Source organism: Danio aesculapii, chromosome 18, assembly GCF_903798145.1.
Source record: "Danio aesculapii chromosome 18, fDanAes4.1, whole genome shotgun sequence".
NCBI lineage: Eukaryota > Metazoa > Chordata > Actinopteri > Cypriniformes > Danionidae > Danio > Danio aesculapii.
In genome coordinates this window covers 26498054-26520911 of record NC_079452.1, presented here as the reverse complement: position 1 = coordinate 26520911, position 22858 = coordinate 26498054, and the positions used below count along the sequence as shown (strand labels likewise).

The 22858-nt window shown below is 37.5% G+C and overlaps 1 protein-coding gene across 1 annotated transcript in view; it reads left to right on the top strand.

The window, feature by feature from the left end:
• The window catches only part of LOC130245889 (transcription initiation factor TFIID subunit 4), a 235191-nt gene that overhangs the window by 61187 nt on the left and 151146 nt on the right, over positions 1–22858 (top strand). Inside the window, exon 10 of the mRNA XM_056478679.1 lies at positions 1755–1924. Within this exon, the coding sequence (XP_056334654.1) occupies positions 1755–1924 (170 nt within the window). The remainder of the gene's footprint in view (positions 1–1754; positions 1925–22858) is intronic.

Here is a 22858-nt window from a genome sequence, read left to right as displayed (position 1 = left end):
TATATATATATATATATATATATATATATATATATATATATATATATACAGTTGAAGCCAGAATTATTAGCCACCCTGAATTATTAGCCCTCCTGTTTTTTTTTTCCCCAATTTCTGTTTAACGGAGTGAAGAGTTTTTCAACACATTTCTAATCATAATAGTTTTAATAACTCATCTCTAATAACTGATTTATTTTATCTTTGCCATGATGACAGTAAATACTATTTGACTAGATATTCTGTTCTGGGTGTTTAATATGACTTTTTATAGGATTTTTAGGAGTGTTTTAACTAAATATCTGGTGCATTAAGACAGAAGGAATGTGTCCTACCGGTGGTTTGTCAAACCCACTCACCTGCATGGAGCAAACTCATACATGGTGTTGTTATGTGATGCATTGAGTGTATGCTTTACTAAAAAGATAGGTCTTTAATCTAGTTTTGAACTGCGAGAGTGTGTCTGAGCCTCGGATATTATCAGGAAGGCTATTCCAGAGTTTAGGAGCCATAAATGAGAAGGCTCGACCTCCTTTACTCGACTTTGCTATTCTAGGTACTACCAGAAGCCCCGAGTTTAGAGATCTTAAAGAGCGAGTTGGATTGTAGTGAGACAAAAGGTTGGTTAGATAAACAGGAGCTAGATTATTTAAAGCTTTGTAGGTAAGAAGCAATATAAATATAATCAGGCAGCCAGTGTAAGGAGGATAAAATTGGGGTGATGTGATCATATTTTCTAGACCTGGTAAGAACTCTGGCAGCTGCATTGTGTACTAGCTGAAGTTTGTTAATAGAGGATGCTGGGCAGCCAGCAAACAGTGCATTACAGTAGTCCAGCCTAGAAGTCATAAAAGCATGGACTAGTTTTTCTGCATCTGAGATGGATAGAATACTTCGTAACTTAGCGATATTTCTCAGATGAAAGAAAGCAGTTTTTGTCACATTAGATATATGATTTTCTCCTGTTAGAGTTAAATTGCTGTCTAATATGACACCCAGGTCTTTTATAGTAGAGCTAACGCTAACTTTGTATCCCTCTAATTGTAGGTGGAGTTGTGAGATATGCTGTGTACAGGATTTAGGCCCAATAAGTAATATATCTGTTTTGTCTGAGTTTAAGAGAAGATAATTGTTGGTCATCCAGTCTTTAACATCTTTAATACACTCAGTTATCTGAAACAGTTTAGACATCTCGTCAGGTTTAGTTGAAATATACAATTGAGTATCATCTGCATAGCAGTGAAAGCTGATCCCATGTCTTCTAATAATGTCTCCCAGGGGAAGCATGTATATTGTAAACAGCAAAGGGCCTAAAACTGATCCTTGAGGCACCCCATACTTTACTGGCCTGACTTGTGAAAGCTGTTCATATATATTTACAAACTGGTAACGGTCAGTTAAGTATGACTTGTTCCTGGACACCTGTAAAATATAAGTGATCTATGAAGATGTCATGATCGATAGTGTCGAATGCAGCACTGAGATCAAGTAAAACTACTAATGAGATACAGCCTCGCTCTGCAGCTAAATGTAAATCATTGGCTATTTTCACTAACGTGGTTAATGTTATCTTTGGTTATGTTCTGTGTAGTTAAAAAAGTACATTCTCCAGAAGAAAAAAATATAATAGGAAATACTATGGGCATCACTTGGGCATTTTTTGCAAAAAATTTAAATATGGCAGGCCGACTAATAATTTAACATAATGTCCAGTGAGATCAGACTGAAGTTTGTCTTGTGTGTGTTTTATGTTCCAGAGATGACGATGATATTAATGACGTGGCGTCAATGGCTGGTGTGAATCTGAATGAGGAAAGCGCTCGCATCCTCGCCACTAACTCTGACCTGGTGGGAACGCAGATCCGATCCTGTAAAGACGAGGCTTTTCTCCCCACAGGCCTGTTACACCGGCGGATACTGGAGACAGGTATCACAAACACACTTCTCAATATTCCACTACCTTTCTGAAACACCATGGAGCCTTTTCACAAGACTGTTATGACATCAGCATCTTAAATCCTTAAAACTTCTTAATATTAAGGTTTTTAAAAAAACGGATGAACATTTATGTGTATTTATGTATTATTTCTTTGCATCAATGACAAAAAATGAACGATCGCTTGTGTGAGGTGTGTGTAATGCAGTGTGTATGAGGACAGGACTGTAAATCTGACATTATTCCCTCTTCTGGCTCACGCTCTCATTTTCCTTCTGAAATTTTGATAACACCATCGTGGAGTTTTTCCTTTATTATTTCAGCAAATAGGATTGCAAATAGATGATTGTTTGTACTCTCCCATTCACTGCGCTCAAAGTTTACAAATGACAAAACATGCAAATGTGAAAACGGTCCATTAAGTTGGCCAAAGTGCAGCACAAAAGATAAAGGTCGGGACGCACTATGCCAGCATAAAACAACTAGCGCTCACAAAAAAACAACTCTGTTGTTGTCTGCTCACATCTGGTTCCATCTGGACCAAAAAGCTGCAAGTGAACACACCAACAGACGAAAGCCAACTGATTCGAGAGCTGTGTTCTGTGTCTGCATGAGAGGGTTTGTCTTTCTGCACCAACAGGGGGCAGTAATCATTCATTCTTGTTCTCCCCGTGTTGGCGTGGGTTTCCTCTGGGTGCACTGGTTTCCCCCACAGTCCAAACACGTGAGCTATAGGCAGTGCTTAATTTGTGAATTGCAAGGTCCTGGAACAGATCGGGGTGACGGGTCCAGCATTTTACCTGAGAATGGAGATGTGTTGCGCACTGGGCCGGATCAAGCTGAACTGGCACTCTAGGCAAACGATGATCATGCCGTCTTCAAACCGAAAGTGAAAACGGGAGACGGGGGTGTGATTGCGCTTACAACAGCAAGTACTGGTATGGGTAGTGTCACGGATGAAAGTGAGGACTGTTTAGTCTCAGACACCGCCCTCTCTATTCTGCCGTCCTAGAAGGCCGCCTGGGTCGCACGTGAAAGTGGAGAGATGAGGCGGGGGGTTTGCCAGTGTTTGGCGAAGGGGTGTCGTGGACGAAAGTAAAGGCCTGGGGTGGGTTGGAGATGGGGATGGGTGTTGTGGATTAAAGTGAAGAGGCTTGGGAGTCGTGTAAGAAAGTGAAAGTGAACTGCGGACAGGGAGGAGGGCAGTTGAGGAGGAGGACCGGTAAAATGAGGTGCCGGATCTGGATCCGGCGTGTTCCGGCACAAATTAAGCCCTGGCTATAGGGGAATTGAATAAACTAAATTTTCCATAGTGTATGAGAGGGAATTGATGAATTAAATTGGCCGTAGTGTATGAGTCTGTGTGAATGTGAGTGTCTATGGGTGTTTTCCAGTACTGGGTTGCAGTTGGAAGGGCATCCACAGTTGGCAGTTCATTTTGCAGTGGCTACTGCAGATTAAAAAGGGACTAAGCCGAAAAGAAAATGAATGAATGATTGAAAGTGTAGGCTAGCATGTTTATGTGTGCTCACAAGTATAGAAAAGAGCAGCAGAAGGACATATAGCCTGTTTGATTGTTGTTGTGTGATGATATGGAGTTATTCTGGAGCGCCTGGAGCTTGGGAAGGTTTCTCTGTTCTTGTGAATGTAGGCCAGTGTCTGTCCTCACCGCAATCTATATGGTATTGTCTGTATCTATATCTCTGCTTTTATTGTTCAGGGTTTATATGGCTGCTGGAGATCCTTGAAAATGCTTCAATGATACAGAAGTCTTAAAAAGTCTTCATTTATTAATTTTTCTTCGGCTCAGTCCATCATTTATCAGGGGTCACCACAACGAATGAACCGCCAACTATTCCAGCATATGTTTTACGCAGTGGATGCCCTTCCAGCTGCAACCCAGTACTGGGAAACACCCATACACACTCATTCACACTCATACACTACAGCCAATTTAGTTCATCAATTCCCCTAAAGTGCATGTGCACTGACCTAACTCTGATCTTTGCAGACTGTTGTTATTGCATTTAGTTTATTATAGTTTTTTAGATCTTGTCAATTTATTTTGAAAGATATGTTGAAAGAAAAGTGAGTATACAGCTAGAGTTTGCTTTTGTGACACTTTATTTAAATATATATGGCTCAGAAATCACTACATTTTTACATTACTACATAAAATCTTTTTACCAGGCCATTAGATAAATAATCCTTACTGCTTAACCCTGTATGCAACAGAGTCTCATTCTGAAAACGTACCCCTGTATACATTTCTGGAGATCACGAATTATGTAGCCAGAGGTACGTATGACTGCATTTCGTCTTTAAAACGAATGCTACGGGTGGTATGTGCTTACCAGCTGACCGCTTACAGTACCTCCATGTAGACAGCTTTACCGCTGTGACCAGTTTGTCTAGTCGTTCACCATATATGTCGGCAGACTTGAGACGCAGAGAGGAGTTGATCACAATGATGAGGTTTGAGTCTGGCGAAGAACAGTTACCGAAAGCAGGTAAAACAAAAAAGAAGCTAAAAAAAAATAAATAAATAAACAAGTAAATAACAGGGTGAGAATGTGGTAAAATCTGAAAACATGGTAAAAATCAGGCGAGGATTTTCTGGATTGCTTTGAAAACACTGTCATTTGGTTTAGGGAAGGTGGGGGGTGGGGGATCGGTTGGTTGGTCAGTCAGTCGGTCAGTCAGTCAGTTAACAGCGGCCACTGGTGGATTTACGCGAGAACATGAAGCGCGAATGACACTCATGAGAGAAATTTGAGATCGAAAAACATACACAGCGTCTGGTGGATTGTGAAAAAACTGCAAACAAACGTACCCTTTGGATGTATTTGACGCTCTCCAGAAATGTATATAGGGGTACATTTTCAGAATGAGCCTGGTTGTCTGTATAAGTCTAAAATTTTATTCAAGACTCATTTATTTCAGCCTCATTCAAGTCAAAGGCTTAATTAAATTAAATTTGACCCTGTACAAACCTGATTAAGAGTAAGTTTCCTTAATACAGTGGTTCTCAAACTGTGGTACGCGTACCACTCCTCCTAGTGGTACGCGGAGGAATCGCTGAATAATGAAAGAAAAAATTAACACTTAATCCTTTGATGCGTACAAAAACATTGATGTGATCAGCATTGGCTGTTCCCTGAAGCGTACGATCACAGCACTGTGCTTAGAATAATTACTTAAGTTCAAGAATTGATTGACTGATGTGAAAAGTGGCCAATCGCAGTCTTAAGCTGTATGTGTGTGTGTATATATATATATATATATAATATATATATATATATATATATATATATATATATTTTTTTTTAGCTGAGTTAACAAAGAAATGTGGTCTGCCCAAGTCAGTGTGTGTTCGTGCTGTGGATTACCACAGAAAAAAATGTTCAGCTCGTCCTTCTGTGTTTGTGTAAATAAAAAGAGAAGCAGATGCAGGATCCGCTTGTAATGAAAGTTGAATGTTCGTCCGGCTACATTTCCACTGCATCCGCAAATCTGTCAGCTTATTTAACCTGGAACATTCCTCAGCGGATGACCACCAACATTCATATTTCAAAACAATGCTGGAATATACACTGCAGTTTTAGAAGAGCAGAGTCAGTAAGATTGATTTGTTTTTATTTTTTGGAAAGAGGACACATTAATTTAATCAAAAGTGACAGTAAAGAAGTCTATATCAAATATGTAAATATATACAAAAGATTCTATATCAAATATATTCAGTTTTTGATTTTGAAATCTAAAATGTGTCATGGTTTCCACAACACAGCTGATTACAAATCTTTTTCTTATCATAAAATCATATTAAAGTTATTTCTAAAGGATAATGTGACACACTGTAAAAAAATACTTGCGTTTCCACATTGATTTGTGTTGGGACTACATGAAGGAATTAAGATAAAGGTGCAGTATGGAAGTTTGACACCCAGTGGTTGAACTAGGTATTACATTCCTGGATCAAAACAATCACAAGCGCAGGTTGCCAGATTGAGCAGCAAGTCTGACTATCGAGCCTAAGGCTGATTTTAACCGTGGTCTATATAAAAGCAACGGCACGCGATAGAAGGAATATTTTCCATATTAAAAGGTTTTTGTCCTAACCAACACCTCAAATTAATATATAAGAAGCAGCTTCTGTTACTCACAGCTGAACAACAGGATTCCATTTTACATGACATATATAGTTCACCTCAGATCTGGAAAATAAATAAATTGTTCGAAATTGAACTTTAGAGCTGTGACTCAGTGTGAACCAACAAATATCAGTGATTCAGCATCTACATTAATAATGTTAAAGAGGTATGGATTAATTAGATTATAAGCTTTACCATTATGTCGGAGTGCAGTGAGTGCACTATTCTGTGCTTCTGAATGGCTGTATTTATAAGTTCTGTCTTTTTCGTCTGGTGCAAACAGCCAATTGCTTATCACTGCAAATCTTATCACGTAGCATGTTGTTAGGACACAGGGATACAATGTAACCTGCTCACCTAATGTTTATATTTGTAATATTTATATAATTTGCTAATTAATAACTGTCACGGTCGGTAAGAGGAAAAAGGGAGCGAGGACTCAAATGCAAAAACAAGATGATTTATTAATTAAATAAAACAAAACAACAACAAAAACCACCCCGAGGGGGAAAACACATAACTATAACACAAACTTGGTTGGGCTGACAAGACAAGGCTAGAGCAGGAACACAGGGAAAGTATAGACGACGAACTGGCACAGGACAGCAGACATGAGGAGAATATAAGCAGGAGTAAATTAACACAGGTGAACAAAACAGGTGTTAGACATGTGAATCTAATAAACTAATAATGGGTTAACAAGGAGGGTGGGACTAGACGATAGACGGGAGAGCACCTGACACAAAGAGACAACACAAGCCAGGTGCTCACATAAAACAGGACAAGAACACGCAGCCAATGAGAGAACTCATTAACCGCGCGTTCTTATGACGAGACAAAACAACACTGAAGCACACAACAAAAGCACGCGACAATGTAACACAGAGCCACGTGCTTTGACAGACGCAAGACACGAGCACACGATAAGTGAAAACACTTACCGTGCGCTCACATAAATGCAACGCGCATGTTTCATCTCAGCGCCAGCCAAAACCGAAACCAACTAGACGGAGATGCTGAGAATGAAACGAACAACACAAACACGAGTACAAGAGCGCTAGTGCGCACGGTCCGCATGCACCTATGACGGCGCGCACCCAGACAATGACAAAACAAGTGCTCGACCCAAGAAAACTCGAGCCAAGCACTACAGGACAAGACAAAACAGAGCTAGTGTCCGGATTCTGCCACCAAAACAAGAATTTACAAGACCAGAGTGGCAGAACCCTAACAAATAACCTCATGTGGAACTCTGAATCTGCGTCTCATTTCAAAGTCTGCTACTGTCCACTGAAGGTCACATTTTGGTCAAGGGCACATGCTTTGAGAGCCTTCCTGACTGAATGAATAAAAGACGTGGTTTTCCACCAAAGCAACCCAGGGTGCTGAAATATTATTGGCTAAACTGCCATTGGGCGGTTTAAGACAGACGTTCCGGTGCGTAACTCACATTTTCAAAGCAGAATATCTGACTTCGGCATTGTTTTTCAGATAAACAAGAATGTTCACTGAGCATGTTTCTGAAATATCTGCAAACATAACATGGTATTTTTATGCTTTAGATGAGTAATACACTTACAAACAGCACCTTTAACTTATTGGTTTTTACCAATTTAAGTGGATTGAACATAAAACAATTAAGTTATCCCCCAAAAATACTCAACAATTTGTTGTTTCAGCTTAATTTAAATAAGTAGTTTGAAACAAATAACAAATGTCATTGTTCTGCTGTAATGATGCAGAAAATTCAGCTTTACGTCACATTATAAATAAAGTACATTTTACTATTAAATCTTATAGGAACATTTTATTTTTAATTGTAATAATGTGTAGCTATTTTTAAAGGGAAACCTATGATGAAAATCCACTTTTGTAAGCTGTTTGTACAGAAGTGTGTGCAGGTTTAGTGTGTCCACTGTCATATTGGGCTGATAGAACACAATAAGTCTCTTTTTTATATTTCCTGACGTTAAAATAGCATCCAAATCCCTCCTATTTTGAGGCCGACCCCAATGTGATGTAGGAGTACGGTTTCCCCACCCACCAAATTGATTGACAGACGTATTTTAACATGTCTCCATAGTAACACATATATAAATCAACAAGACAGGACAGGATTAAAGATCTGTTCAGCTCTCTGTGATCATCAGTCATCATCAAATGTGATCAAGTTTTACAAGTTTAGAATTAAGAATGAACTCCACAACAAATACATCAATAATCATTAGTAAAATTCTTACTGTAGTTTTTCTCACAAACGTTACGTGAGATCTGCTTTCTTCATGTCTGTCACTGTGCTGTTTATCTGACACAGCCAATATGTAAAAAGGGGTAAATAGTGCCCTTTAATGTATTTTTGAATCTGATAGGCAGCACGGTGGCTCAGTGATGTGCACTGTGGCCTTACAGCAAGAAGGTTGCTGGTTCGACTCTCGGCTGGGTGTTTCTGTGTGGAGTTGAATGTTCTCCACGTGTTGGCAGGGTTCCTAAGGGTTTCGCCCACAGTCCAAACACATTCGTTTTAGGGGAATTGATTAACTAAATTGGCAGTAGTGTATGAGTGTGTGTGGATGAGTGTGTATGGATGTTTTCCAGTACTGGGTTGCAGCTGGAAGGGTATCTGCTAAAACATGCTGGAATAATTGGCGGTTGTGGTGACCTTTGAAATAGAGACTAAACCAAAGGAGGATGGATGAATGAATGAATGAATGAATCTGTGATCAGAAGAGACTTCTCCAGCAAACATTTAAGTATGCCTAAAATGCAGTATTTAAACCTCATAATTGAATAGAAAATGAGGTAGATAAGTGCGATAAGGTCCACTTTTTGAGAAAAGAACCACCAGGCTGGCTACCAGGCCTGAGTTTTAGTAGTTTTTGTTGACTGAAATAACCTTTGCGTGGAAAAAACATGCACAAAGTTCATCCCACACAAACTAGTTAAAAGCGGATGTACAGCACTTGTTGTGTCAGCCTTGTGTTCGGCACACATTAGATCTCAGTTAAGCGTCAGAAGGCCTCGGGTGTGTGTTTTCTCGGGTGTGTGTTTGTGTGGCCGTCGTGGAGCTGTCGCTGGAGCGCGCTGCAATTCTTCTCAAAGGTGCAGCGGTGTGTAGGAGGATGAGGCGCCCCCTGCTGTTGATGGGCTGCTGGAGAAACTCATAGGTGACAGCAAACCAAGGGAGGCACGACTCCTGCCAGCTCTGCTCAATCTGAGAGAAAACACACACACGCCCTAAATCACCTCATACGCAAAGATCACGTCCGCTCAGTCTTACTTAAACAGCAGGAAATCAAGCCAGCATCATATCAGAAATCGCATGTGTTATACTTTATGTGCATTCCTGTATAACAGTAGATCATGGAGAGAATTCAATGCAAGTCTTCTTTATTTATATATAAAACAATGCATACAAGTAATGGTCGTACTTGACAATAACTTTCCATTAGTTGTAAATTTAATAAGATAATGACTGGATCTTGAATGCAATGCTCAGCTCAATCTGAAAGAAACACACACATACACACACACCCCGAATCACTCTCAAACACATCCGCTCAGTCTACTTAAACAGCAGGAAACTCAGGCCAGCGTCAAATCAGAAATTGCATGTGTTTTACACTGTAAGATATCTGTTGAATAGCAGTTTTCTGTAATAAATATAAATGCATGTGTTATACTTTTATGTGCATTCCTGTATAACAGTAAATTATGGAGGAATTCAGTGTAAGTCTTCTTTATTTATATATAAAACAATGCATAATAGTAAAAGGTCATGCCTACTATAGCTTTCCATTAGTTAGACATGTATATCAGATACACTGTAAGAAATGCTGGGTTCCACACCGTGATTGTGTTGGGACAACATGAAGGAATTAAGTTAACTTGTTAGTTTTACAAATTTAAGTGGACTGAACATAAAACAATTAAGTTGTCGCAAAACCAAAACCTCAAGTATTGTGCAGTTTCAGATCAAGTAGTTTGAACAAACAGCAAAGGTAATTTTTTTAAGTGTAAAGAGTGTATCTTGAATGCAATGCTCGGCTCAATCTGAGAGAAATGCGCGCATACACACACTCCCTAAATCATCCTCAACACAAAGATCACGTCTGCTCAGTCTTACTTATAAGGGAGGAAATCAGCCAGATCATATCAGAAACGGCATGCGTTATACTTTATGCGCATTCCTGTATAACAGTAGATCATGGAGAGTTCAGTGTAAGTCTTCATTATTATATATAAAACAATGCATAATAGTAAAAGGTCATGCTTTACTATAACTTTTCATTAGTTATATGAGATAAAGAGTGTATCTTGAATGAATGCTCTGCTCAATCTGAGAGAAATTCAAACACACACACACACACACACACACACACACCCTGAATCACCCTCAACACAAAGAGCACGTCTGCTCAGTCTTTTCTTAAACAGCAGGAACTCAGAACAGCGTCAAATCAGAATTGCATGTGTTTTACACTGTAAAGATATCTGTAGATAGCAGTTTTTCTGTAATAAATATAAACTACATGTGTTATACTTTATGTCCATATCCTGTATAACAGTAGATTATGGAGAGAATTCAATTAAGTCTTCTTTATTTATATATAAAACAATGCATAATAGTAAAAGGTCACACACACACACACACTCCCTAAATCATCCTCAAAACACAAAGATCACGTCTGCTCAGTCTTTACTTAAACAGCAGGAAATCAAGCCAGCATCATACAGAAATGCATGCGTTATACTTTATGTGCATTCCTGTATAACAGTAGATCATGGAGAGAATTCAATGCAAGTCTTCATTATTATAAATAAAACAATGCATAATAGTAAAAGGTCATGCTTTACTATAGCTTTCCATTAGTTATAGATTTATATAATATAAAGAGTGTCTCTTGAATGAATGCTCTGCTCAATCTGAGAGAAATTCAAACACACACACACACACACATACACACACACACACCCTGAATCACCCTCCACACAAGATCACGTCTGCTCAGTCTTTTCTTAAACAGCAGGAAATCAAGCCAGCATCATATCAGAAATGGCATGCGTTTATACATGTCCACAAATTAGCATTTTTCTTTATTTGCGATTCATGTTTTTATTTTCCCCATTCATTTCTGCTTGTGAATTGCATTATGGGATGTTGATCTTTCCTACAACAACTTGTAACCTTAAAAAGTTCCAAAAAGTGACTTTTATGAACATTTTAAGTGTAAGTGCTATATTTTCTGGGTTGATGTTGTATATTACACTACAAAACCTTGTAATAAATATTTTCTGTTATTTACAAACCTATTTCTCTTTATATTATTATTTCTTCCACATCATATTATTGTAAACTACTAAAATGTTAATTAACATCACTTTGTTAAACTGTAGAGTTGAATTCTCATCATCAAAAGTGCACAGAGCATATCAACATCTTATAATGGAACTCACAAATAGATTATGTTTATATAATATAATTAAATATACAATTAATTATATATAAAATATATGTGAGATGAGAAATAAATCATTTGAATATTTAATTATATCATTATCTGTGATTTATGAGAACTGTCAGTATATACTTGTAACATTCATGCCTGAATTCAAAGTGCTTTGGATCAGAGTGTCAAATTTATGCCAAATGCATTAATATACATATAGTTCATGCATGTGATCTTGTGAGGAGCAAAGCTTCTACACTGAAGTCTGTCTGCTGCTGCTCTCTCTCTTCTGATATATTGTTATGTGGACGGAAACGTTCATTTTGATGCATTTGACCAGAAGGTTTTTCAACTATTTTAAAGCTGTTTTTTTTTTATTTTTGGTCTGAACAAAAGTTCTTCATCTACATCTTCTGAAAAAGCCTTGGCCTTAAGATGCTCCTCATCTTGTTTCTTTTTCTCTGGTTTGGAGTCATTAAGGACACTCTCAGCACGTTCAGCAGCTGATTTAAATAATTGGTGTGATTTTCTTAAAATAACGGTGGAAGGAGATCTTATGTTAATAGCAAATTAAAGATGTGGATGTTGTAGATAGAAGCGCTCTGAGCTTTCAGCCATCTTCTAACATCCTCTGCTAATTATTCTTTAAGCAGAAGTCGTCAATTCACTTGAAAGAGAAAACTGTTTTTCTTTCCTCTTTTATTATTTCTGCAGGAAAAAAGGAATTGGAAATTAAAATGGGAATCTCAAATGTTTCTCTGTAGCAGCAGGCCGATGAAATGTTGAAGAATTACACTTATTTTGCTCAAAGATATCTCAAACCGAGCTCAGCTTTGCCAGGATAATCAATATAATATCAAAAGACCAACATGAACTCTTTTCTCAGTGGATTCTTTCAACATCAAGTGAGCTGGGTTTCATTTCCCAAAAACATCGTAAGCTTAAGTATCGTGAGACCTGATCTTAATGTTCTCTTTCCCAACATCTTGAAAATCATCAGAGATAATTGTTAAATTAAGTAATGTTTGCCATGAAGTTAAAAATTAGATCTTTTTGTATATGTTATAAACGATGTATCTGTGCACTTCATTATTTTTTAAACATATATTTACCTCATTATAACCTCCCCTTCCCTCCTCCAACCACCTTTTCACTTCTGGTCACATGGAAGTCACAGAGCTATAAGTCTTTGGGCGGGGACTATCAGTAATTTAGGGCGGGGCTGACAGACCTTTAGGGCGGAGCTTTCAGTTTTGCCGGGGCTATACTTTTTTTTTTAGGGCGGAGCTATCAGTCATTTAGGGTGGCGCTATCGGGGTTGCTATCAGTCGATTGGGCCAGGGCTATCAGTCATTTAGAATAGAGCTATTAGTCCTTTGGCCTGGGGCTATCAGTCCTTTTGGGCGTGACTATCAGTCCTATAGAACGGGACTATCAGTTCTTTAGGGTCGTGCTATCAGCTCTTTAGGGCGGAGCTATCAGTCATTTAGGGTGGAGCTATCAGGGTTGAGCTATCAGTCCTTTGGCCCGGGGGTATCAGTCTATTGGCCCGGGTCTATCAGTCCTTTGGCCCGGGGCCATCAGTCCTTTGGGGCGTGACTATCAGTCCTAGAGCGGGGCTATCAGTTCTTTAGGGCAGTGCAATCATCTCTTTAGGGCGGAGCTATCAGTCCTTTGTGCAGGAGCTACCAGTCCATTGTGCTGGGCTATCAGTCCTTTAGGGTGGGGCTATCTGTCATTTGGGGTTGGGCCATCTGTCATTTGGGGTGGAGCTATCAGTCCTTTGGCCCGTGGCTATCAGTCCTTTGGGGCAGGGCTATCAGTTCTTTAGGGCGGAGCTATTAGCTATTTAGAGCGGAGCTATCAGTCGTTGGGCCAAAGCTATCAGTTGTTTGATCTGGGGCCATCAGTCTTTTGCGGTGTGATTATCAGCCCTTTTGGGTGGAGCTATCAGCTCTTTAGGGCGGAGCTATCAGTCCTTTGTGCCGGGGCTTTCAGTCTATTGGCGTGGGCTATCAGTCATTGAGGGTTGGGCTATCAATCATTTAGGGTGGGGCTATCAGTCCTTTGGAGTGGGGCTATAACTATATAACTATAACTAGTTAAATATAGCTGGGGACTATATATTTTCAGGCTCTGTGGAATATCATTGTGCCTGCTTCAGTCATGGTACGGCTGTAAAGCTCCTCGATTATTACGCTGTAATGAGAGTATAGTCTCTAGCTATATGAGCCTAGAAAAACAACTTTTCATTTTCCATCAGTCTTAGTACTCGAACTAAGAAGAGTCAAGCTTGAAATAGGAAAATTCAAACTCGTTGGTCATTTTTGAGATGCTAATGTTCTAATCCAATTCAATGATTATGCTAAGCTAAGCTAAAAGTGCTCCTGTTAGACGCGAAGATCTGCTGTCTGGTTTTAAAAATGCTAAAACTAAAATATTGAACTTCTGTAAAATGAGCCTTTAAAAAAGAAGAAAAGTGTACGGTTCTTATAAGAGCCAAGATACATTGCTATAGTGGGAAACTCAGCTGAGCTGCCACATGTTCATTTATAGCGTTATATGATTATGCTATATGATTTCTGACTATTGAATCAGTTTTTTTGCAACTGTAGGTGAAAGCTCTGAGATCTTTCAGTCTCCTGAGCTCTTCTAGCTGGTTGGATCAGCTTTGTTGACTTTCCAAACCACAAAGTCTCATCCAAACTCACTTGTCTGAAGTTTCAGGAAATCATGTTTAAAAATGAGCCACAAGAGCTGCAGAAAAACCTCTCCACTAATTTGTGTTTCAGATGCAGGTCGTGTCAGTTCATCATAGCAACCCTTTATTTTCCCAACACACTGCAGCTTTCTTTCTCAGATGTCATTTCTCGCACTGAACTTCCTTCCAAACATCTGCTCCATCACCCATAGAGAAGTAAAGTCATAGTGAAACTGTTACTTTAAATGAAACAAAGATTAAGAGACTTAAAAAATACAAAACTTTTGCTAATTCAGTTAATTAACTCAACTAAAACAAAAATAAATGATAATTAAAATGTACTGATGAAAATTGTTTTTTATATCTAATAAAAATACCAAAACCTGATTTAAATGATAACTTAAAGTGTAAAAATGTAAACACTCATTCAAAATATGTTATATATTATACTATCTACTATACTTTATCTATTATTTTATAAAACTGACCCAACCAGCACTCGAACCAGAGACCTTCTTGCTGTGAGGCAACAGTGCTAACCGCTGAGTCACCTTGCAACCTATTATAAAATATTAAAAAGCTAATAATATGGAGTCAGTTCATCTACCTAACCCTTTATTTTCCCAACACACACTGGAGCTTTTTTTTCAGATTTATAGGATAGGACAGATGTAATATGCTCTCACTGAACTTCCTTCCAGACATCTGTGTGGTGATGTTGCGTTTGATTATTGATCTTTTCGTAACATCTGCATCTGTGTCTTTTTTTTGTTTTAGCGAAGAGGTTTTGGAGTGACGGACGTCCCGCTGGAGGCGGTGAGCTTTATTTCTCACGCCACGCAGTCCAGATTACGACGGTGCTGGAGAAAGTTTCCTCCATCGCGCAGCACAGAATGGACTCGTGTAAGGTACGAGATGCTTTTATTCATATGGTGCTGCTTTTTAGGGACGGTTCACACCACTCAATGATATTCTGCTCACCATTGTTTTTTCCTATTTTCATAGTCTTTCTGAAGACAATAGGGACAAAATCCTTGATTAAAACTCAATAATATTCATTATATAATTTTCTAATATTTTCTTCTTCTTTTAAAACGTTACTCGCTCTTTCTGAAGACAAGAATGGGACAAAATACTTGGTTAAAGCTCAAAATACGAACTGTATAGTCATTTTCTTATATTTTTCTCCTTTTCATAGTCTTTCTAAAGACAATAAATGGACAAAATCACTGATTAAACTAAAAATAATAATTATATATACATTTCTTATATTTCTCATCTTTATATGCTCTATCTGATGACAATAATGTACAAAATACTTGGTTAACAGCTCAGAATACTAATTATGTAGTCATTTTTATTATGTTTTCCTCCTTTCAGTCTTTCTGAAGACACAGATGTCAAAATACTTGATTAAAAGCTCAAAAATCTAATGCATGTTAATTTTTTATGTTTTCTCTCCTTTCTATTTTCTCCTTTTCATATGTTTGAAGACAATAATGGACAAAACCATTGATTAAAAGCTCAAACGAATGATTAATAAAGTGAATGTGTCCGGCATGGCTCATTAATAACCCGAGACAGATGAATATACCTCAGTAGTGTATTAACATCGAGCGACGGCCTCCCTCTTGTTGACTTGTGTGTAGTGTGGCTAACGTGCTAGCTCTGCGCAGTGCTAATGGTCTGTGTCAGCTCCTGCCGGGGTTCAGGACTCATCTCCAGCGTGTCCAGGGTGGCGTTCGGGCCCAGGACGCCTGCAGGGGCTCGGTGTCAGAAACAGAGCTACAGATGCGAGTGGAGCTGGCTGACCTCTGACCTCGGTGACCGCAGGCAAACTCTCTAATGCACACTATTAATTAGGACACGGGGAAAAGGAGATGTGATTGGGTGGAGAAGCTGTCAGTCATGCTGTGGGAATGTTGTATTAGTTTAAATGCTCACAGTGGAATTCAGTCAGTGTTCATATTTCGTAAAAATCTCTTTATTCATCAGAGGTCAGCACAGCGGAATGAACTGCTAACTATTCCAGCAAATGTTTTACACAGCAGATGCCCTTCCAGCTGCAACCCATTACTGGGAAACACCCATACACACTCATTCTCACACACACACTCCTACACTATGGGAAATTTAGTTCATCAATTCCCAGAGATGTATAAAGTACTAGAGACCCAGACTTAAGTAAAAGTACAAGTACTCTATCAAAAAGTGACTTGAGTAGAAGTAAAAGTGCTCTTTAAGCACCATACTTAAGTGGAAGTACTAAAGTATTCAACATTTTTTGTACTTAAGTATTGCAAGTAGTTTATATAAAATTTACTACTCAAGTACTGAAAGTAAAAGTACAAGTATTGTGTAATGTAGTTATTAAAGAAGCAGTCAAAAGACATCATATTGTTTTGTTTATTTTAAATCTCTTTTTTGGGGGCACGTCATTAAGCAGAACGAAAAGAAACATGACTTACAATACTGTTTTTCTCTCACGCTTGAACCACAGATCTGACAGATTATAACAGCTTTAACACACACCTTTCAAAGTTGTGTCACAAAAACAGTCCATAATCCACTCAAAACGCTATTGAAACCCAATTTCGGAGCACAAATTACTGGTTGTAAACGCTGTAAACGACGTTCTAATTCACTTGATTTTGATTTTATTGTAAAAAAAAGAAAACGTGTATATTACTGTTAAATGAAAATCTGAAATATTTTATGGCTTATGGCTATGATTTAGTATTCAAAAATGTTTCATTTTGATTATGTTTTAATTAAATTGGTCCTAAACTTCATATTTTTATAGTATATTTATTCATTCTGGTACTTTTACCATAAACCAACATCTCAACCATTTGGTAGAGGCTGATATTTAGAAATTATGGGATGTGTTGGGGGAAAATGTATTGATTGTGTTAACTAGCGCATTAGGAATTAAGAAATGCAATAAATAAAAAATTCTATGGTTTTTTTTTGTGTGACAGTTAAATGGTTACTTGTAATAAAATTGTGTCCTTTAATACAGCAGTAAGATATATGAACTGTACCCTTAATTTGACCTGCTCAAAGAAACACTCTTTCTGAATGTATCAAACAAAACTCCAATACGCACAGAAGACAGTATGACATTTATAGCAAAAACTAATGTAAATATTCTCCCGCCTGCTTTTTAAACGCTGACAGGCGAGGTCTTACACCCCTTTGATTAGTTATTGTCTTCACCTTCTGAACAGAAAGGGCTGCTATCGGCTTTAGAAATGAAAGCGTTGTTCACTAATGGCGGGAAGAACAGCCGCGGTTACAGTCTATGTATGTATAATACGCGGTTATCACAGGTAATCTATAATAGACACAGTGGAGAAAACTTGCACCTCATACACGCCTACCAGGCCAGCGGGTCAAATCTCCAAAGTGAGAGAGGCAGAGATGGGAGTCTCACAACATTTCTCTGTAGCAGTGAAATAGCGGCTCGTTGCTGTGCCGCCTTCACTCGCCCTCGCGCCTCCGTCCTTCGCCATAGTATTGCGACACCGCATAGGAGATAAATGACGTCAGTACGTAATAACCCGTTATATTATTACTGAACCGATTTCGACCATTTTGACACCTCTAGTAACGAGTAACGATGCAGCCATAAAAAATCTATCGGAGTAAAAGTATCAAACTCATCGAAAATATGTACTTAAGTAAAAGTGGAAGTAGGAGAAAAAAACAATACTCCAGTAAAGTACAGATACTGCCTTTTAGTACTTAAGTACAGTAGGAAGTAGTTCTACTTCGTTACTATACATCTCTGTCAATTCCCCTATAGCGCACAGGTTTGGACTGTTGGGGGAAATCAGAGCACCCAGAGGAAACCCACGCCAACACGGGAGAACATGCAAACTCCACACAGAAATGCCAACTGACCCAGCTGGGACTTGAACCAGCGACCTTCTTGCTTTGAGGCCACAGTGCTAATTATATGTTCATATTTTAGTATTTTATTATGTAGTATTTTAGTATTTTTTAATATCTAGAATTTTCCATATTTTAGAATTTTATTTTATTGTATTGTAGTATTTTTCAGAGATGTTATAAAGTACTAGAGACCCAGACTTGAGTAAAAGTACAAGTACTCTATCAAAAAGTGACTTGAGTAGAAGTAGAAGTGCTCTTTAAGCACCATACTTAAGGGAAGTACTAAAGTATTCAACATTTTTTGTACCTAATGGCCCGTTTCCACTGAGTGGTACGGTACGGTTCGTTTGGGTACGCTTTTATGGGCCTGTTCCACTGTCAAAAGTGTACTGAACCGAACCGTACCGTACCACTTTTCCGGCACCCTTTTCGAAAGGGTACCAAACACGAGAAAGGGTACCAAAAGGCGGAGCCACACGCGTAGCTGAAGGCTATTGGTTTACAGAGATACGTCATTCGCTTGCGCAACAAGCCAGAATGAAAACAAAAAACCGCCATGTTTGAAATACACAGCGAGAGATTATAGCGGAATTATATATACATATAATAACGAGCCATGCTCAATCTGGGCTCAAACAAACCTTGTCGCCGTCTTGATGAACAGCCACAAAGCCAAGAAAAAGAGCAGATTTACCCTGTGCCCCGTAGTTTTTTACGAGCCAGTCTGAGGTGCGAGCGGTTTCGCTTTACCTTCCTTGCGCTTGTGCGCGTCTAACATTATATCTGAAATAACAACTTCTTGAGCTGATGATGATAACCTGCGCTTGATTATTGACGTGCTTTTGAACCCGATCCTGTCAGACAACGCGAGAAGTGAAGAAACAAAGGAGAAGCCGGAAAAAAGGAGCACATTATTATTCAGCAAACGTAAACAAATGCCATGTATAGCTAACTTATTATCTTCACCTTTTGGACTAATATGAACTGGGAATGATGGAATTACTCTCTAACAGAGGCGACATGTGCTGGCTGAAGATTACAGACATAGATGAAGGTTTTCACTGACTGTAGCCTATATTTTGTGTTGTTTTGAACCTAAATACTGATGAAATGTCTGCTATATGTAGTTTCTTCTGTAGTTGGTAACATATCGGAGACTGTAAAGGGCTGTATGTGTTTATATCTGTTCATTTATTTAGTTATTTAATATAATTACAGACGTTACAGTAGGCTGTTTCCACTGTCATTAATCTGCAGTTATAATCAACTCATGTTCATAGAAAAGTTAGTAATAAACATTCTACACAAGTATTTATGTATATGAAGCATCTGTGTTGTGAGAAGTGCTTCTCATATGATAATGTAAGTGACCCGTACAGCTTATTGTAGACATTTCCTTGAGCGAGAATGACGTCGACTGAAACTTTCTGTCATACACCACGCCCACCAAAAGGGTACCCTTGTTAGTGGAACGCAAGCCTGATAAACGTGACCCATACCAAACCGTACCGTACCAGTCAGTGGAAACGAGCCATAAGTATTGCAGTAGTTCATATCAAAATTACTACTCAAGTAGTAAAGTACAAGTATTATGTAATGTAGTTATTAATGAAAAGAGTCAAAAGACATCATATTGTTTTGTTTATTTTAAATCTCTTTTTTGGGGGGGCACGTGATTAAGCAGAACGAAAAGAAACATGGATTACGGTACTGTTTTTCTCTTGCACTTGAACCACAGATCTGACAGATTATACGGCTTTAACACACACCTTTCAAAGTTTTGTGTCACAAAAACACTCCATAATCCACTCAAAACGCTATTGGAGCCCATTTTCGGATCGCAAATTACCGGTTGTAAACGCTGTAAACGGAAGTTCTAAACATTCTACTGGTCGCTATGGCGCCCTCTATGCAGTAGCCAAGAAAAAGGTCTATAATTGTAACGAGTAGCGCTGTGAATCTACACTGGTCTCACAGTTTGGTTCGGTTACGATTATCATGCCATCGATTCGGTTCAATTTGATATCTCAGTGCATTGACGATGCTTTCCATACATAATTACATTTGTTTCTTCACAACACAAGAATTTTTAAAATTAAAATCTATAAATATATTTATATTTCTATATTATTTATAATACAATATTGTTCTTTAGTACAGCAGTCAGATATATGAACTGTACCCTTAATTTGATCTGCTCAAAGAAAACACTCTTTCTGAAGTATCAAGCAAAACTCCAATACATGCACAGAAGACAGTATGAGCATTTATAGCAAATAAACTCATGTAAATATTATCCCGCTTGCTTTTTGAGCGCTGACAAGCAAGGTCTTTGGTTATTGTATTCACCCGCTCAACAGAAAGGGCTGCTATCGGCTTAGAAATGAAAGCGATGTTCAGCGATGGCAGGAAGAACAGCCGCGGTTATAGTCTGTATGTGCATAATACGTGGTGATCCAGCCTGATCTCACGAGAAAACGTAAGTATTTTACGTTTTGTCAGTTTAGTGGCTAATTCGTACGAATTCGTACGAGTTCATTCGTAGAATTTATACGATTTTAAAAAAGGAGGTGTGGCACCTAACCCCACCCCTAAACCCAACCGTCATTGGGGGATGAGCAAATCGTACGAAAATGTACGAATTAGATCGTACGAACTAATACGAATTAGCCACTAATCAAAAAGTTACGAATTGCCGTGAGATTGTGTCAGGTGATCAGGTATCTGTAATAGACACAGTGAAGAAAACTCGCACCTCAGACACGCTTGTGTCTGGATCCACAAGTAGCGCTTTAACAGCCAAGAGGAGAGGAAAAGTTACCTCACGAACACGCCAGCGGGTCAAATATCCAAAATGAGAGAGGCAGAGATGGAGTTTTACAGCATTTCTCCCTAGTAGTGAAATAGCAGCTCATGTGCTGTGCCACCTTCATTGTAGCTAGATCGTTATTTACTCGCCCTCGCCTCCTTCGCCATAGTATTGCGACATCGCGCACAGGAGATAAATGACGTCAGTACCTAATAACCGGTTATGATCTGAACCGATATCAATAATTTTGACACCTCTAGTAACGAGTAACGATGCAGCTCATAAAAAATCTATCAGACTAAATGTGTTAAACTCATGGACAATATGTACTGAAGTAAAAGTGGAAGTAGGAGAAAAAACAATTCTCCAGAAGAGTACAGATACAGATACAATCTTTCAGTACTTAAGTACCGTAGTGAAGTAGTTCTACTTCGTTACTATACATCTCTGATTATTTTTTTTCATATTTTAGTATAGTATTTTTGTAATATTGTAGTGTTTTTTTTATAATTTAATTTAATTTAATTTAATTTAATTTAATTTTAATTTAATTTAATTTAATTAATTTAATTTAATTTAATTTAATTTAATTTAATTTAATTTAATTTAATTTAATTGACCTCTGACCTCAGTGACCCTCATGCTCTCTAATGCACTTTATTAATTAGGACATGATTGCCTGGGCAACAGGGAAGAGGAGAGATGTGATTGGGTGGAGAAGCTATCAGTCACACTGAGGAAATGTTATATTTGTCTGAACGCTCACATTGCTGTTGTTGTTTTTTTTTGTATTTTGTAATTTTATTTTTGTATTTATTGTTTTGTTTTATTTTTATGTTTATAATTTTTCAATTTTTAGGATTTTACTTTGTAGTATTATAGTATTTGTTTCATATTTAGAGTAACACTCCAAACACAGACCAGCTTGAAATTTAATTTAATAATTAATCAATTTATATTCATATTTTAGAATTTAATGTTTATAGTACTTTAGTATTTTTATGTTATAATTTTTCATATTTTAGTGTTTTATTTTTGTTGGTGTTATCGTTTTCTGTCATATTTAGAAATCTTTCGTATTTTCGTATTTTATTTTGTAGTGATATGGTGTTTTTATATTTAGAATTTTTCATAATTTAGAATTGTATTTTTGTAGTGTATAGTATTTGTTTCATATTTAGAGGAACACTCAAACACAAAACAGCTTAAATGAAACTAATTGAAGATTAATATTTTAGAATTTTACTTTTGTAGTATGAGGTATTTTTATATTTTAAATTGTTCATATTTTAGTGTTTTTTGTAGCTTTGTAATTTTATTCATATTTTGAATACTTTCTTATTTTTGATGTTTTATTTTTTCATATTATAATGTTTTATTGTATTATAGTATTTTTATATTTAGAACTTTTGTACATTTTAGAATGTAACTTTTGTAGTATTATAATATTATTTTTCATGATTAGAAATCTTTCAGATTTTAGAATTTTGTTTTTGTAAGATTATAGGAATTTTTGGTCAGATTTTTACTTTTGTGATGATATATTTTTTTGTCAAAATTAGCAATCTTTTATATTTTAGAATTTTCCTTTTTTAGTGTTATAGTATTTGTTTCATATTTAGAGTCTTTTAATTTAATTTAGTTTTGTTTAGTTATGTTTGTTTTTTTAATTTAATTTAATTTAATTTAATTTAATTTAATTTTATTTTATTTTATTTTATTTTATTTTATTTATTTTATTTTATTTTATTTTATTTTATTTTATTTTATCAATGATAAAATGCAGATGAGAGTGGAGCTGGGTGACCTCTGACCTCTGACTGCAGGGCCGCTGGCGCAGTAAACTTTCTTACGTGCCCTAATTAGGACACGATTGCCAGGGCAACAGGGAACAGAAGAGATGTGATTGGGTGGAGAAGC